At 31.5% G+C, this 18,341-nt stretch overlaps 1 protein-coding gene across 3 annotated transcripts in view; it reads left to right on the top strand.

Moving 5' to 3' along the window:
• The window catches only part of Tnpo (transportin 1), a 68,785-nt gene extending 52,242 nt beyond the window's left edge, over positions 1–16,543 (top strand). The window contains exons 20-22 of one of the 3 annotated variants that reach the window (XM_089240557.1): positions 7,616–7,790; positions 12,175–12,286; positions 14,293–16,543. In XM_089240557.1, coding sequence (XP_089096683.1) covers positions 7,616–7,790; positions 12,175–12,282 — 283 coding nt within the window. In that variant the 3' untranslated portion in view covers positions 12,283–12,286; positions 14,293–16,543. Of the gene's footprint in view, positions 1–7,615; positions 7,791–12,174; positions 12,287–14,292 lie in introns of those variants that run through there. The other 2 variants (XM_089240558.1, XR_016193838.1) reach the window with 2 other exon arrangements.
• Positions 16,544–18,341: the final 1,798 nt, after the last annotated feature.

Raw genomic sequence — 18,341 nt, 5'->3', positions numbered from 1 at the left:
TTCTTTTTAATAATGTCAATTTATCAACTACTGTGCGGGAACCACATAGTTCCGTTGCACAGAACCATTTCATTTTGCATGTAGTTTACAATGGGAATGTCAGCTTCCCTTTGAAGAAAATAGGTTTTTTTTATGCTGATAGGCAACATGTTTCATGCTTTGACAAAAATTTGTATTCACTGTCTAACTACTGGCGGACTCTGGATGTACTATTATCGTCATTTGTGTTGTATTTTCTTTGTGGTAGTTTTTTGATGTGATTAAGCAGTGGTGGCAAACATTTTCCTTATTTGTGTTAATTGTTTAAGTAAGTGCATATAAAGTTTCTTGATGCACTCATTTTTTATCAGAGGCCTTATTAGAAGTTAAAGACAACCCACATCTACAATTCTGTACCATTGTTTTAAGAAATCTCTAAAAAAGATCCCACCGCACTTGAGAGATGCAAAATACTTTCTCTTGAAATTTTTTTTGTGGCATTACGCCTTATTACTTGAACTCAGAGATATTCAATTTAGTGTTTGATAGAGTGGAGGTTCCCCCCCCCCCATTTTTTCTTGTAACAAAAACTTTTTAAATGATAAATTTTCAAGACTGTTGTTTTCAAAGCATCTTACATTTTTAATAAGTCAATGTCTTGATCATGATAGCCAACAAAATTAATGAAATTTCAACAGTTTAATTGGAATGTATCTTCATACCACATGGATAATCTGCCTGTGTAGATGGGATAAACAGTTCAACCATGTAGTTATGTGTATGTGTGGTATAAACAATTTTTAAAAAATGGTCCAAAGGAGGATTGATTGAAATTCAACATTGTCCAGATATTTAATTTTAATACGAGTCGGCCAATCTTTTCCCAAGCCATGCTGCTATTAAGGCTGTATGCTATGTGAATGACACTTTAAATTTTCATGCAAAAACCATGCATGCTGTTTTTCATAGAACAGGACTTCTCTTAAAAAATGGATACCTGGTCATTCTGGAATTAATTTAGAAGGAAATTAGTTTCTACATTTTGCTCGCAGGTGGATTTTCTGCTCTTGGTGATAAGAGGTATTCACAATTTCCCCATTTCATCCAGAAGCAGAATAATCCAGTTATATATGAACCTAGATTTGAGAATAAGATGAACCTTTGAAAATTTCTATTAGCTCTACAAATTTCAAATTTAAGTGTAAATTTTTTTCTTTTGTATCATTGGATACCTTTCAGCAAGGCTGGGGGAAGGGGATTTAGGTGCCAGCCAAAGATAAAAGCCAAGCATATTCTTTGCTGAGACTAAAATTGTCCAAAACATTCCCCCCCCCCCCAATTTTTACAGGACTTGGTGACTTGTCTGCATGTTTTCCACCATGGAAATCTGAAAACTTTGTGTTGTACTTAGAGTCTCACATATTTAGTAATCACACATATAAACGATTAGGCATCAGTTCCAATTTTTTAATCACCATGGCAACCTGACATCGGGAATTTGTTGAGCCCTGTATATTTTAAGAATAAATGAGAGAAAAGTGTAATTGTTGAATTTCACTTATAGTTTAAAAAAATTGTTTTGCAAAATAATAGTGCCCATAAAGCTTCAAATTGATAATTACCTTTTGGGTGATGGAATTTCTTGAAGATGGCTAAGGTGAGCCTAAAATAAAAACAAAACAAGATAACTATTTCTATGAATATCTGTTTCAGACTGAAGGCAAAAAGGTTCACATAGTTACAGAATTTATAGAATGCTTAAAAAAATTATTTTGAAGTGTTGAAACAAGTAATTTCAAACTTACTTTTAGAAAAAAATTCAGAACTAAAAATAATGTTATGATTATTGAAAGGGTTGCTAATAAATAGAATAGCTTATCCCCTCCCCCTCCCGGGGGGTAGTAAATTCTAACACAATTGACACATTTAAAAAGAAATATGATAAACATGTTGGGGTAAATCAAGAAGCTATCCATACTTAGATAAGACAACCATAAATATTTTTTATGGACATTGTATTATATCTTATGTATATATAGTTTAAGGCTTTTTGATAATGTTTTGAACACGATAGATATAGATCACATAACATGATGAAAAACTTACCTTTTTTATATATTACAATGTTTTATTTTTAAACATTAATTTATTGCTATAATTAAAACAAAATATTAATTATAATTTGCAATTTTTAATTTTTCAAAATAAGAATTTAGAACATATAAAATATAGTTTTGTGGTTCATTTTATCTAAGCTACTTATTACCTGTGTTTAATTTGCTAAGTGGAATAGAGCCTCTTATTCAAAATATGTATGATAGGGGCATCACAGAGTTAGGTTTTAGACTTCAGAAACTATAAATCAGTATTAAAACAGTAAAAAACTTAGTCAATGTTGTCAAATAGTTTTTTTAACCTGATGGATATGTTAAATAAAAAAAGAATTACTTATTTTAAATTTCCTGATCTGCTCAAAATTTTATTTCACGTAAAAATTCTCACACAGAATCAGTTAATACACTAATTAAACTAATTTATTTTCATCTAAAAATTTCTTAGAGCTCAGGTGTATAAATTCAGAGTTTTAAAGTGTATTTTCAACCGAAGCAGAGCTGGCAGGACTTGATACCCAAAGCATGTTTAAATACAGCTTCAACTGGAAAACTATTGCATTGTAAATGATAGTAAATATACCATATCAGAAGTAAGAATAACCAAGTTTGACTACAGGAGTTTCTTAAGCTTCATGTACAAGCTAGCATTGCCTAATTAAATTATATTTTTGTTCTACAATTTAGTATTTCGATCGCTAGATATATTTCAATGTTATGCATAATAAGATTATCTCAGTGATTATTTAGATAATTTAATAATAACAGAAATCAACATTACATGTATGATGTAATAAACTTTTTTAAACACTTATATGTTGTAAAGAGTACACCAGATGGTTTATATCAATGCACATATATGTAAGCAGTTGAAGAAATTTTAGAAGATCAAGAATCATCTTGAATCAGAGAAAATGACAAATCATTCCAGTTTTACCTTCAGTGTTTATGCTGCTTTTATTCAAATTGTATATTTTATAAGAAAAAAAAAACTATATATATATATAAAATATATTTTGTCCAAAATAATTCTGTAGAGACTAGAAAATTTTTTTAGAATCATAGAATCATATTAAATATTTATTCTTTGTGTAGCATAGTCACTTTAAACATTACATGCAATTAATGTGTGTATTTCCAATGGGAATTTTTATATTGAAAAGCAATATTTGAGGTTTTTGACGTGACAGTTTAAACTTCGGTTTAAACCATCAAAAACTGCCATGTGTCAAAAACCTGCCAACCCTGGTTTGTAGTTTTTATAATTGCATTTTTAATTGGGTTGCTGTATTTTAGAAATGGCATCTGTATTTGTTATGGGCACCTTTTTCTCAGCCACCTCGTTGGGCATTTTTCCTGTTGTGGCCTTGTATTTTAAAAAAAAAAAAATTAGAATTAGTGGGGAAAAAGGTATTTTACAACTCTCTTTTCTCTCTTGAAAGTTCATGATTGATGAAAAATATTTTCAGAATACTATTGAAAGAAATGTTTTCAGAATTAATGAAGATTCATTTTGATGAAAAAAATCTAAGAATAAAAATAACATTTTCTCAGATTATATAGAGCCCTTTGTGTAACTCTAAACCCTGCACCCCTATTGGGCCCACTTGTTAATTACACCATTAAATGAATCGGGATATAGACTGCAGTATGACTTCTTGGCCCTCAGGCTTCAGGAAAACATTTTTTTGGCCCACAATGTCTGAAAGGTTGAAGAACCCTCTGCTTTGAGAAGTTCCTTCCTGTAGTAGTGAAATAAAATATATTAGAAATGTAAGTTTTGTAGTATTTTCATTGTTACAATTTTTCATCAAGCAAAATTTCATTTTTTAAAAATCCTTATGCCCATAAATTTATTAAAAAATTTATGGGCATCTTTTTATCAGCCACCTCGTTGGGCATTTTGCCTGTTGTGGATTTGTATTTGTAAGCCTCTTTATTTTCTTTCATTTACCTTTGCTACTGGGGAAGGAACTTCAATAATGTGTGACTAGTTATCTTATTAAATTTGTATTTTAGGTTCTACATTGCTTATATTCCATAAATCAAACGAGTGTTTTATATTCAATATACCTGAAAGAGTAAAATGTTTTGTGACATTAATAGAAACCAGGGTTGGTAAAAAAAACCTTTTTCTGAAGAACTAAAAACCAGGTTTTTTTGGTTTAAACCAGTTTTTAAATAGCAATTGCATTAAAAACAATAAAATTTCAGAAAAATTATTCAAACATCTAATAATTAAAATAAAATATTTATCAATGTAATTAACACTATTCCCATATTAATTGATCAATGAATATTAATTTCAACAAAAACCAAATTTTGCAATTTAGTTATTTTATATCTTAACTCATTATTTTTGTCTCTGAAAATTTTTAATATTAACTATATATGATTTTTTTCTCCAGTTACTTTCAATATGTTAAATTAGGAAGCGCTTTAGCAAAAACTGATAAGAACTAGGTAAATACAATTTGTTTAATGAAGCATAATTAATGCTGACTAATTAGCAATGATTCATGATATGCAGGGGGATTATAACTAAAGTTCTGATCAAAAAAGTGTTTGAAAAAACCATTGTCTGAATGACGAAACCTAAAGCAATGAGATTTTATATGGTAAACGGGAAAAAATACTTAAAAATTTAATTTTACAATTTTAATGCAGAATAGAAATGATAACCAGTCAGGGCAAAATGATAATTTAACTAGCATTGCACGATTTCATAATTTATGGGAGCCTCACAAAAATCAAGTAATCGAACAAATAACTAACTTACTCAAGAAATGTTATATTATTCACTGTGTTCTGACTATGAGATGAAAGCACAAAAATCCTTGTTCAACAACAGATCAGCATAGCCTATGCAATGGTCATGTGATGTGGATGTGCTTGCAATTCACCAAAGTTTGCAATCCGACCATTCTTCATAGCTTTGCGAGGTATCCCCACAACCAAAAGTTGCAAGGTTTATTGTCAGGTGAACTGACGGCGAACCAGGTGTCATGTCATCCTTTTATTGTCAAATTGGTTCTTCAGCAGGTGCTTTGCTGGTATTGCAGTGTGCATCTTGATAAAAGTTGTGCTATCCACATATTGATGCTGTTACACAAAACAAATTATACTGCTGGCCAAGTACAGCATCATCTACTTACGTTTTGCACTACTTGCATTTTATGAAGATCAGAAGTCATTCTGATCAGTAGTTCTTATTGTATAGTTTCAAAATCAAAACTTTAATTATAATCACGCTGTATATAGCTGATCATTTTTCATAAATCTGTTACTACTATACAGTGGAACTTTAATTAACTGGACTTAATGGTGAAAGGTATAAAAAAAAAATATTGAATATATATTAAGAAATACAAGACCGGTTACTTCTTATGTGAAAGAAAATGAAGATGTCTGTGAGGTAAAAATAACTAGTACATTGGTCTTTGTCCTTTTGGGACAGCTGGTGTTTTATTGGATTATAAGACCACCTGTGCTCCTGGCATGATGGTGTCACTACTGTAGCTGCTTTTTTGCAAAGGGAAAAAAATAAGGAGATAATACACCACACTACATTTAGATGGGTGATACAATCCTTATTCATGAATTTGCTAGAGATATAGAGCATTGGAATGTAGCCAAAATTCAAAAAATATGGTAGGAATGAGAAATTTTTTGGCTTCTGTATGTAACTTTAAATAACTTAAGATACTTCATAGGAAAATATATATTTTTTCAGGCCATTTTTATGAGACTTTTTTGGAAAAACCCCACTTATATATTATCTTATAACATTTAAAGCCATACCATCAAAATGTACCCCAAGAATATAAAATGTAAGAACCAAGAATTTTGGGTAATAATGAACCAATATGATATTTTTCAAGGGGAAAAATTATATTTAGGCCACTTTTATTTAATTTTTGAAAAAAACCACCTTGGTTTTCACCAAACAACCCTGATATAAACTGGTGAGCTTGGTGACTTTTTTTGCGACGATATGTTCAGTTACACAACTGTTTATTGCATTATGCCATGGTAGTTGTAGAACTAGAAGAATTAGTGAGTGTAGAAACATTTGTATGAATATAAATTATGATATAATATATAAACATAATTTTATATGAATAATCTCTATAAATAGAATGTGCATATATATATATATATATATATACACACTTCTATCACCCTACTGTATTAAATTATATATCACGTGGTAAAACCTTTGATTTTACAGATATCGTAAGGTATCAGTGTAAAAGCCAAACAACAAGAAAATACCTCAGAATACAAACATGTTGGATAAAATAGTCTTATGGATATTTTTAAAAAATCTTTTAACTTTATAACATAAATCAGAGATAAGTATTTTGTACCCAAAGGGTTGCATAGCAAGGACCTATATGTGTGGTGGGCATCATTAATGCAACTTATTAAACAATGCAAGCAAGGGTTATTCCATCAGAACTAGGTACACATGCTATAAACTTTATACTGTCTCTGCTCTCATAGTCGAACGTTAATTTGTATGACCATGCTCACAGCCATATATCATAATGTTTGTGCATGGATGCCAAGCAGCATTGCCAATAAAATCTGAAGTGAGGAATTATTGTTCCTGTGTGAATTGTCCTCTGGAGAGCATGTCAAACATATAACTTTTATTGAAGTTGGGTGAGTTTTTCTTTACAGAGGATAAGAGATCTGTTGCAGTCAAGAGAGAAGTTGCATTTTCTGTGATGATTTAATTATGTCCCATAGAACTTTCCCTGCTGCCCAATGTTTGAAATTTTAATTTTATAAAGATAGAGGTTATTTTCTTGGGATTACATATGTTTAAACAGTATGAAGACTCTTCTCTTTAGCAGTTTTCAAGCTGCGTAGGTAGGTGTGTCTAATGAAAAGCTCACTTAATGCATGCTATGGTGGAAAGATGGTAATCCCCTTTTTCTGATACTAACACAATAAAGAAAAAACCAATAATGAAGGAAAACCATGGATTTCCTAATTTCTCATTTGACAAGCTACAGGCTGCTTCTTGCGAAATGTTATGTTACCAAAATTATAATAAATAAAATTAATATGAAATGTTACCAAATGATAATTTCCAGTTCAATGGGAATATTGCATACTTACAAGTCAGATGATGTAGTCAGAAATGTGTTGAAGCATACAGTCGAATATCATTATAACAAAATTTTGTTATAAAGGAATTCCAGGTTTATGCATTGTTCGTATTTAAACTTTTGAGGGGATTAGAAAAGTGTTCATTAAAATGAGATTTTTTTTCAACTATAACAATAATCGTAAAAAGGATTAGACTAGTACAAAATTCATGGTTTTTCCCCCCCCATGTTATTTTTTGTTGTTGGTTTTGCCTTCATTGTGTTATGATTTTCTGATCCATAGTTTCCTATTGAATTTGCAAACACAATGGTTTTTTTTTAGGGACATTCATAAGAACATTCTTCTAAACTGAATCTTTTTAATGCAGTATATGAATCACATAAGTAATTTTAACATTCACATAGGTGCAATTCATTGCGTAACATCCGTGATAATGAAGAGAAAGACTCTGCTTTCAGAGGAATCTGTAGCATGATCAGTGTGAATCCTGGTGGTGTTGTTCAAGATTTCATATTCTTTTGTGATGCTGTAGCGTCTTGGATGAGTCCAAAACCAGATTTGAAGCATATGTTCCATGAGGTTTGTATCAGAATTTTCCTTTTTTCCTTTTTCATTCACACTATTCTTGTTATGTATTAGTTCAGATTTGCGAATTCTTGTAAATCAATTTTAGGTTCCAATCTCAGTTTTCTCATAGATATACATTCTAGTTTCTAACCATCTAGTGTCAGCTTTAATCTATTTGTGTCATATTTAAACTCCTCAACTCACTTTGCCTTCAAGATTGAGTATTGGTTCCATTTTAATTTTACCAAATATTTCATAATTTTTGTAATGTATGTGCCACTAATTTAAAAAATATGGTAGGATCCTGATTTTTTGAGCTGATGTGGACCCGACTCACTGCTGTTAATAAAGGACCTTACAGAATTTTAAGGTTAAATGAAATATAAAAAGCATTTTGCAATATTTATTATATACTAAGCATTATTTATTGTTAACCTTACATTTACACAACGGTTTTAAATCCTGTATAATGCAATAAAAAAGTCAAATGAATATACCATGAAGTTACATGAAGTGTAGTCCTCCTACCCCAAGATGAGACTTGGCTATGGCACATCATGTCACATCGGACAAGTCTATTCTTTTCTAGAAGGACAAGTAAATTGTGGAAGCTTTAGTCGCTGATAAGCTATTCTTGATGCACAATGGTTTTACCTAAAAGACTTTGATAAAATCGCCCGATGTGACAAGACATAACATAGTGAAGTCTCATCTCGTGGTTTCAGGGGACTATACTTTAATATTATTTTCCTCATAATATCCAACAAAAAAAGTGAATGTTGCATCTTGTAAGCATTAAAAATTCATGTTGCTACTATTATAGGCTCACCACATTATCCAATCATTTTTGTATCTATTATATTGAATATTCAAGATCAATTTGGCTCTCAGTTCTATGGAAGAATAGATAAACTTAGCCTCTCTCTCTAATAACACTCAGAAATTCACCAATGAAAAAGGCAAATATAGGAAATTACAAAAACTCCTTATGCATTTTGACATGCTATGGGTATCATGTTCAGAGGATAAACTCAGTGACCAACTCACAAAATGACCAAGGATTCCGCTTAGATTGAATACCAAACCTTAACTCTTGGTTGCTCCGCGGAACAAAAAATATATGTCTGCTCACGTCAAGCGCCATGATCAAAATGAAGCTGAGCGCCTGCATGTAGGTCTTTACCGTCCTGATTGATTGCTTGTGAAATGGAACTATCTGATTGGTCTATTTCAATTTTCTTACAATTCCTGCTCCTAATGAACTTATCCATGGCGTGATTTACTTTTTTTTATTTGAAACTTTATTTAACATGAGGAAATAGCACATAATAATGGAACAAATTCATCAAGAGATCCCGTGGATCTGTACGGATGAACACGAAGTATCGATGAGTAATTACAATGCAATTTCAAGGACAGAACAAACAAACACAAAAAAAGGGGGGGAAGTTGATAAATATATCGAAATAACTGTGCATCTATGAGCAAGTACACAATTTTAAAATACAATACAGCATTTCAGATGTGCAGTATGCTTTCATATACATTATAAATGAAGATTATGGAATGCTAGAGTGATACGAGAATTGTTTAGCAACTTCGATATGTGGAGGCAAATAGCAGGAAGTGTACTTAGACATTTATAAAATTCAATTTAGCACTGACTGATAGAGCTCTGTTTTGGTTTTTTCTTATTGTTTTTCAAAAATGATCGTTGATGTTAGCTATTGAGAAAAGATAATTTTTTAAACGTTTTTTCAGTAATGGTATCTAAAGGGGGAAAAAGATATCATGTAGCAGTTTGTTATAAGATTTTGGAATAAGATATGTAAAATGGTTTTTCTTCACTGTTTTATGTATCAAGGGAATATTTAGAATGTTATTGTATCTATTTGATGTCCTTGATAAATTAAGAGGGAGACTAAGTTGTTTTTTAGTAAGTAGGAAAATCAATTTATAAAAGTATAAATACCACAAAGGGAGTATGTTAAGTTGCCCGTAGAGATCAAATGATGGAGTTGAGTAATTGCCAGCTAGTGATTGGATTATTTTCTTTTGGGTCTGGATGATGGGTCGCAATGTATTGATGTCACTGCCTCAAACAGTTAATCCATATAATAGATGAGAATGAAAAGGGGAATGATAATATGACAGCAAAAAATGGGTATTTAGATAATGTTTTAGATAATAAAATTTATAAACTATAAAACAAAGTTTTGATTGGATATGTTTTACATGGGACTTCCATTTAAAATTTTGATCTATGTGATTGGGGGGTGTTGATTTATTGTTTTACCAATATATTTTTTAAAGGCCCGAATATATGTACCTTATATCTATATTGAGCATGGATTTCACTTTGTGAAAAACTCATTTCATTGTTTCAATTTGAAATAGCACCGCATTTTGGGGGGTTTGAAACTAAAGTTTTTAGTAGGCACATCTATGGTAAATAGGTAAAACTTTTTGAGAATCAGTTTGATCTTGAGTGAGACTTAGATCGTATGGTACAACTACACTTTCTTTAAGTGGTCTTTGTGGTATTTTCCAAAGTAGTTCCTCTTGTAGGTTTCATGAATTTTCTACTCATTTCGTCAACGATTTTGGTGTTGAACCCTCTATCTTTAGCAATCACTCCAATGGTTTCTAGTTCATGGTGTGTGTTCCGATCTGAGCAGATGCTAAATGCTCTTGTTACATAAGTGTGAAATGCTGAGGGTTTCTGTTGCATGAGATGCCACGCTCTAGAATGAGGTGGTAGTGAGACCGAGAAAGGTTTGTGATATACAGAGGTTTTGAAATGTGATTTCTGTTTAGTCACTAATACATCCAAGAAAGAAAGTTTCTTTCTTGGATGTATACAGTTTTGATAGGATCAAATTTTTATAATGTTACTTTCATCAGTAGGAAATCTATTTGTTTCCATCACATACTTTTTAGAGGTTTTGAACAGTAAAATCTGCAAATATTATGTCAAAAATCTCAACTCTGCTTAAATCAGCAAAGTATGGCATAAAAAGCAATAGTTTTTCTTTTAATTATATAGATTACTGTCATACTAAAATAAATCCATTCGCGGTTTAAAAAAAAACTAAAAAAATATATCTGAAAGGTCATCAATGATAGATCTTTAAAGTGTTCAAATTTTCAGTGACATGATATGAAAACATTGTAGCTTTTCACTTTTTAATGCTAATACTTGCAAAAAAACACAAATAAATAAAGTAAGTATAAGGCCTGTATTACACTATAAAAGTTTTATAAAAATTCTTATATGAAACTTGGTAAATGCAACCAATAAGCTTATTGGCTGTATTTTTCAAGTTTTATCAAAGAACTTTTATATTGTAATCCCAGCCCAACTGTAAAATATGTCAAAAAAATCTAAAAGTTCATTTGATTTTTGTCTTTGGCGTTTTCTTTGCCCTTATTGTCAATTTGGTGGTTTGATAAAAAACAAAGTTTTGCTTTTCCAGAAGGGGTTTTTTTTTTCAGAACTTCATTGGTACAGTTCGTACTTTATAAGGCCTTCCCTGCAACTAGGATGGCCCCTAAATGTTTGTCCCTTTGCAGTTTTTGTATAGCTTGCAAGTTCTGTTAAGAGAAGCAGAATTCGCAGTAGCCTTCCTATTATTGTTGGTGGGGGGCGCTGTAACAACAAAGCACCATTGTTTCCTGATTTTGTCATATGGCAAAGTGAACTCGATATTGTACTGCACAAGGTTAACTTCCACTTTCACAATTGTTTATTTGGTTATAGATATTATCAACTTTGATTTTAATTTTTCATGTATGGTTTTTGAGACAGGTTTTAGACAGTGTGGTAAAAAAACCACAGTGAATACAATGGTTTTTACCAATACTGTCCAAACACTTGTCAGAATACAAGGTGTTTATCACATTGCTTTATTGTACCCAGTTCATGCAAAAGGCCTCTGATAACCTGGAACTCAGGATTTTACTGTGTATGAGCATCTTTTAAATTATAGAAGTTTGTCCACAGAAATCTTCAAATGGTTTTCTTTTTTCCATCTTGAATGTGTATGAGCCATATTACTGGATAGTGTATTTTTCAAACTTGAGGAAAGCCAGAATGCGATTAAAAGAAAAGTTTTCAGATTTTTTTTTTATATTGCTAGTGATAAAGGGGGTTTGCTTCAGACCAAGTTAAATCATTTGTTTTTACTTTTCTGCCCATGTCACAATCAGAATTTCAATATGGATAAGTGTATTATCATTGCTAATTTAGGTTTTACATATTACTAGAATGCACACATTTATACCCTTTATCGAATCCGCTTTATTGATTCAGGTATTCTTATTGATAAGAAGCTTAAGTTTTTAGACCATTGTTCTGCTGAGGTAGTGCTAATCTATTTTACTCATCTTTTTGTAGATATTGCATGGCTTCAAGAATCAAGTAGGTGAAGAGAATTGGAAAAACTTCTCGGATCAGTTTCCACCACCTTTAAAAGAACGTCTTTCCAGTAACTATGGTGTTTAAGAAGGTTAGTTATAATTATAAAAAGTAATTATGAATATAAATAAGCATTTTTTTTTTTTTTATTTCAACAGTTGTATTTTTCCTCCATGGGAAAGTTCTTGGAATAGACTAAACTCTTTTTCTGAAATCTTCTAGTTGCTTCTGAAGAAAAACCGAATTTTACTAACCTGATTTTTTTTTCACCCAAAAACCAAATAAATCTCACCACGTTTGTTTAATTACTTATATATTGATTGATATTTGAAATATTAACCTTACTATCTCCTGTTCACTTATGTTGCATCACACAAGTTTAAAAGAAAATCATATTATTCAAAATTGCTTCATATATCAAAAGTATCTGATTTAAATCAAAGATTTTTTTTTTTTTTTTTTTTTTTTTTTTTTTTTTTTTTTGAAAAATCATGTGATTTACAAGCTGATTTAAATCTAATTCTAGGTACCCTCTTCATGAGTAGTTGTTTCGTTTCTTTAAACCCAGGCTTCTTAATCTTTTTTTTAGTCTAAATAAATAAATTGTCAACTTTATTACCCATGGATCTGTTTGGTTTTCAAAATTAGTGTGATTGACTCTATAACAATTCGTATTTATAACGAAACTGAGAGGTTTTGTATAACTTATCTCAAGCCCCTGCAGCCCAAGTTTAGGGTTGTGACTTTTTGGCATACTTCTCAACTACTACTGAATTACATAGTGTCTGGTGTTTATATAGATTTCTACCATAAAATACAGAATTATGATAAAACAACTTACAGAAGTCTGTATATTTTTTATTTTTCAAAAGTATTTTTTTTTATCGGAGATTTCTCTGAATTCTATTATTCTATCGAATACAAAATGATGAGAAGCAAAGCCAGCAATTTCATTCCACCCTCCATGGAATGAATTTGAAATGAGGTGAAGTAACCTTGTTTTTGTCAATAGTCGTTGTAAAGGTTTACTTTAGCTATTTGCAAGTTGAATCCCCAGGTGGGCCCTCATACAATTTAATTGTTGTTGAATTGGGGGAGGGGGAAAAATAAACTAATGAGCAGAAGTTTAATAATTAAGTTTCTTCATAGCATTTTTAATGGATAATTTTGTGCAAAGAAAGATAAAGATGGATGTTGATGGTGATGAAGCAGTGACAGTGCCTTGTTCCATAATATCAAAGAACTTGCGTTGATTTGGTGAGGAATCTTCACAGCAAACAGGCAAAAAAATTTAAGAAAAGGCTACTTTTTAAAATGTTCATTAGAGCTGGGTAAATGCTTGATACAGTCAAATTGAAGAAAATAAGACAACTGATTTGAGTTTTTAAAATAGCCATGAGGGGAAAAAGTTTATGGGGAAATCCCCCCTTCCATTGATGAACATTTCCGCGACAGAGATGTTTGATCTCAAGGTTGGCATGAATGCATATAGGTTAATAACCCTTGCTTTAAATCAGTTTTTCAAACTCTTTTGTTCTATTGCCCCCTTTATAAATTTTTTTTTTTTTTTTGCTCATCGCCTAACCCCCCCCCCCCCTCCCATGAAAACCCATAGGGTCCCCTGCTGTACTGTTCCATCGCCCACTTTGGAAAACACTGCTTTAAATCATTGTAATTTGTCATCCTGTCCACAGTATTCTCAACAAACCACTCAAGGACAATTTGTAGTGTGAACCTACCTTTAGACCAGTTTCCCGAACTTTTTGTTCCATCTTCCCCTTCTTCAAACAATTTTTTTCTCTCATCGCCTAAATCAAACCCACAGGATCCTATGTTATACCGGTAGCTTCTATAGTCATCTGCAATTAAGTGATAACAATATCACTCTTTGGTCCCTATGCATTTTCCATAGTGTTAATATATGATCTATAATGAGAAAGATAAACCCTTTATAACCAGGTTTTTCCAGTTCCTTGACTGCCGTTATGTGGGAGTCTCATTGAGTAATGAAATCAGTTTTTCTCTGAACCCATGCATATGATTTTGATTCATTGAAATTAATTTGTTTCAAGGCTATATTTTCTTTTCAATTTTCAGAACTTTGTGGGATTCGGATTGAGACACAGGACGTTGGTGATTTTCAGCAGAATTGTCAGACTATCATGTAATCTTTTTAAATGTAATTTCTTGTTACGGTTTGAATGTTTTTTGCATGCTGTTGAAGAGACTTTTGTGATTTTTAAACATTTCAAATATGATAAGTTTTTGTTTAGCCCTTTCAACGAGCTTATCATATCTAGATGCAATTGAGATAATGATGTCTTGTGTACTTAGATTAGAGGTATGAGGAATTATGTTGAGGCTTGTCGTTACTTATATTCATGGAGTGAAGTGTTGACTGGAAAAGAAGACTGCTTTGTGCTTGTGTGTAATATTCAACCTGGAATGTGAGGTGTAAACTGCCTTCCCGTTACTGTAGCAATCCAAAATCCTGTCAGAATTCATAACTAGATAGATAAGCTAGTTTCATTTTCTCGTCTTACTATGTATGGTGCTACATCAATATCACAACACTGTTTTCTTCATTCTATTTTTTCCTGTTTGTGTGTGTGCACACAGGTGGGGTTATGTTTGATGTAGAAAAGAATTTCTTAATCGTACAAGAGGATCAGTTTTCATCAGGCAATTCTTGTATGAACTGAAATTATGTTGGACATCGCGTGTGGCCACTTTAATAGCATTTTAAAGTAAGAGAGAAAAAACGGTTGTATGCCAGTACTTTTCAATTTTCTCCAATTTCATAATTTTTCTCTGTTCAAAACAGTGCTGTACTTGTATCTCCTGACTCATCTTCCAAAACCAAATGCTTTTGACTTTCTTTTTTGATAGGGGGGGGGAGGAAAGTTGGTTTTAAGAATGATAATAGTTTATCGTAAAGTTGCTTTTGATGCAGCAAGTGTTGTATGAAATAATCTTCATGAAGATATGTTAGAAAAATTGCGTTGAGATATATCTTATTTGTTGATACGGGTGACATCTGATTTCACAGTAGAGAAACTCCATTTATTATATTCCTTGATATATTATATGCACTTGGAGGGATTAGAGTATAGCACTGTTATGAGGAAACTGTCTTTCTGTTTATTTAGAAAACACAAGTGCCTTAAAACGTAAGCTCCCCCACAGATTTAGAGGAACAGAATTTTTCGCGACAGTGGGTTGGTGGGGCAGATCATTAGGAGTTTAACTTCACAAACAAACATGTTATTTACTCATAAAAAATGTTGTTGCAGTGTTTAACATTGTAATTTACTACAAAGGAAACATGGGTGATATAAGTCTTTCATAAGTCATTTAAAAATGCCAAGTTATACATATTTTGATAGGGCCGCGGCAGCTCACTTGTAGGTATATTGTAATTATAAGAGTAGCTATTGTGGGTTGAATATAATAATAAATTATAAAATAAGACAAAAAAAATCGTGTCCATAAGTGTTAATGACATTTCCATATTGAGAGTGATAACTTTTTCGCGTCATTTCATCGTGTATAATAATTGTAATTAACAGTCGCGTTCGCGTTTCTTTTTATTTTTATTTTTTTATGAGTAAGTGGGAGGGGGGTGTTCGGCAAATCACACTGCAACAACCCTCGCGAAGTAAATGTATGGAGTTTTATTTTATCGCGTGAGTGGGCGTGTAATTGTGATATGTTTAAATATTGTTAATGTTTTGCTCATAGTCACATTCAGTTCATGCCTTCGGTGCATGTTTTTTTTTTTTTTGGTTTTTTTTTGTAAGTAGGGTAATTATCAATACAATAGCAATCATCACTGACTTTTTGGGTAGGGGGTAATTTTTATAATAAGTGAAAGAGAATCGCAATGTTGTTGCCATCCTGGAAACTTATATGAAAATTTTGCTTCTATTTTATTTTCTGGTAGTTCTTATGGGATAAAAGTATTTTTTTTATGTATGAAATTTTTTCGATTAATCATTTAATTTTCGAAGTGATCAACATTCCATCTCTTCATTCCACATGCAAATCGTTAGTAAATATTGATTATGTATATATATAGTCATGTGCCCCTAAAGATATGATTGTGATATTTTTTTCTTTTCCCCTGTTATTGTTCTGCAATTTTTGAAGGAAAAAAGTTTAAATTTGTGTACACAATTTTTAAAAAGTTAATGTTGGAAAAATGGTGACTTTTATTTCCTTGCCCATAAAATTCGGCGGAAGTACTGAATTATCTGTTCCTAAATATTTTGCAGTGATGCAAATTTTTTTGATAATTTATTCCTCTACTTGTTTGTTCACAATAAAAACATTTAGCCTGTTCTTATGTAATCGATTTTGTCTCGTGTCTATCGCTCGGATGTCTTTGCAGTCCCCTTAAGGCGGGATGCACTGTGCCAGTATGACCATGATATCAACTTGGATTGGTTAAAAACATGAAATTAATACATATGGTTTCATGTTTTTAATCAATCTGTGTCAATGTTCTGGTCATATCGCTTCAGTGTATAAAGCACCTAAGTCGTAAAATCTTGTTCTTGTCCAACGTCAGAACTAGAACACACCAAAATCTTCAGAAATTGATTTTTTTTTTTTTTTTTTTTTTTTTTTGAATTTCTGAATAATTACTACTTGTGAAGGTACTGAGTGTTTTACTGTTGTAACTGATTCTAGTGATAGTGTTCAAGTTGAAATAATGGGCTTCATATAGATCAGCTATCATTGGTTTTTCATGCAGTTTATATTGATAAAGCCCGAACCATTCCAATGAATTTAAAATTTAACTACCTTCGATATAGCACATTTACCAGCTTTTTTTGTGACGCTTTTGCAGTGCTTTCCAACAAATTAATGGAATATGAGCTCAGTCTGATGATGAAATGTTTATCTGTTGTTTTTTCATTGGTAACTGTGACAAAAAAAGCAAGATTTGTTGCACAATGGTCGATGTATATAATTTTTTTTTTTTCAATATAGATACTTGTAATATGTTATCTCTCCAGGGATCTCAATCCTTTGCTCTGTTTAATCTGTGCATTCATTGATTTCATATTAATTTTTTATTTGGATGGTTTTTTTGGTAAAATTCACTATCATGGTAGCACCAGGTTATGTTATGTGTTTTGCAACAGCATCTTAACCGTTTGATACTCGAGATTCTGCTTTCTCTTGTTTGGCATGAGAGTAAAAAGAGTTGAAAACCTCAACCTTGATTTTAATTACTCCTTAGTTATAACTATATTCAGCAATCCCTTGAATGTTGTTGCAACTGAGTTTGACTCGATATTCAAGTACAGTAACACCCTACTTATATCAGCCCATATTTGCATCATCTCATTTTTTTTTCAATTGGATGCATTTGGAGCAAAGCTCTAAGGCTTTTTAGGTCATATTTTAAGATAGATATGTTCACTGTGTCATATTTATAAAAAAAATAATCGATTGGTAAGAATGAAGAAAATCTGTGAATTCACCTCCCCTTTCCTGAGAACGGGCATTATCATTGGGAAAATTTTACCTTCACTTACACTGTTAGTCTTGAAACAAATTATTTGCATAAATCGGGGTGTATCACTGTACTAAAATTTTTTTTGGTCGCCATTGTCGCTTGTCACCTGTAATTTGCAGAGCCCTGCAATATAGAGGAATGATCTACATTTGGAAAATGTGTCGTGAGAAATTTAGGTTATAAACAAATTATTGTGAAGCATGTGCAGTATTTATGAATGGATTACACTCTCATAATTTGCGATTCTCTTTCACTTATATACCCGAAAATAGTAGAAATCACACTTTAATTATTTTTTTTTTAATGTATTATTTATATGTGTGTGTGCGCGATAATGAAATTCTTTAATTATAGTCCTCTAAATGTTGGTTTAATATTGATGTGGTTTTTTTTTTTGGGTATTTGTTAATATTTATTTAAGATATCAATCGATTGAGCAACTCTGATGTGTAGGCGCGTGATTTTACAGTCATTTAAATAGATTTTTTTAAATATTTATATATATATATTTGTACACATCAATATGGCCAGAAATGAAACGAGTTCCTTCTATTAATTTATTATATTTTTTTTATCGATATTTGGAGGGGAATCTGCGCTGTGCAATTTTTTTAAGTTA

Source organism: Pholcus phalangioides, unplaced genomic scaffold (assembly GCF_987345545.1).
Source record: "Pholcus phalangioides strain wild (caught in Gottingen) unplaced genomic scaffold, Ppha-v1.0 ptg000013l_1, whole genome shotgun sequence".
NCBI classification, from domain to species: domain Eukaryota; kingdom Metazoa; phylum Arthropoda; class Arachnida; order Araneae; family Pholcidae; genus Pholcus; species Pholcus phalangioides.
The sequence above is the reverse complement of the archived record's forward strand: the minus strand, read 5'-3'. Positions and strand labels throughout refer to the sequence as shown.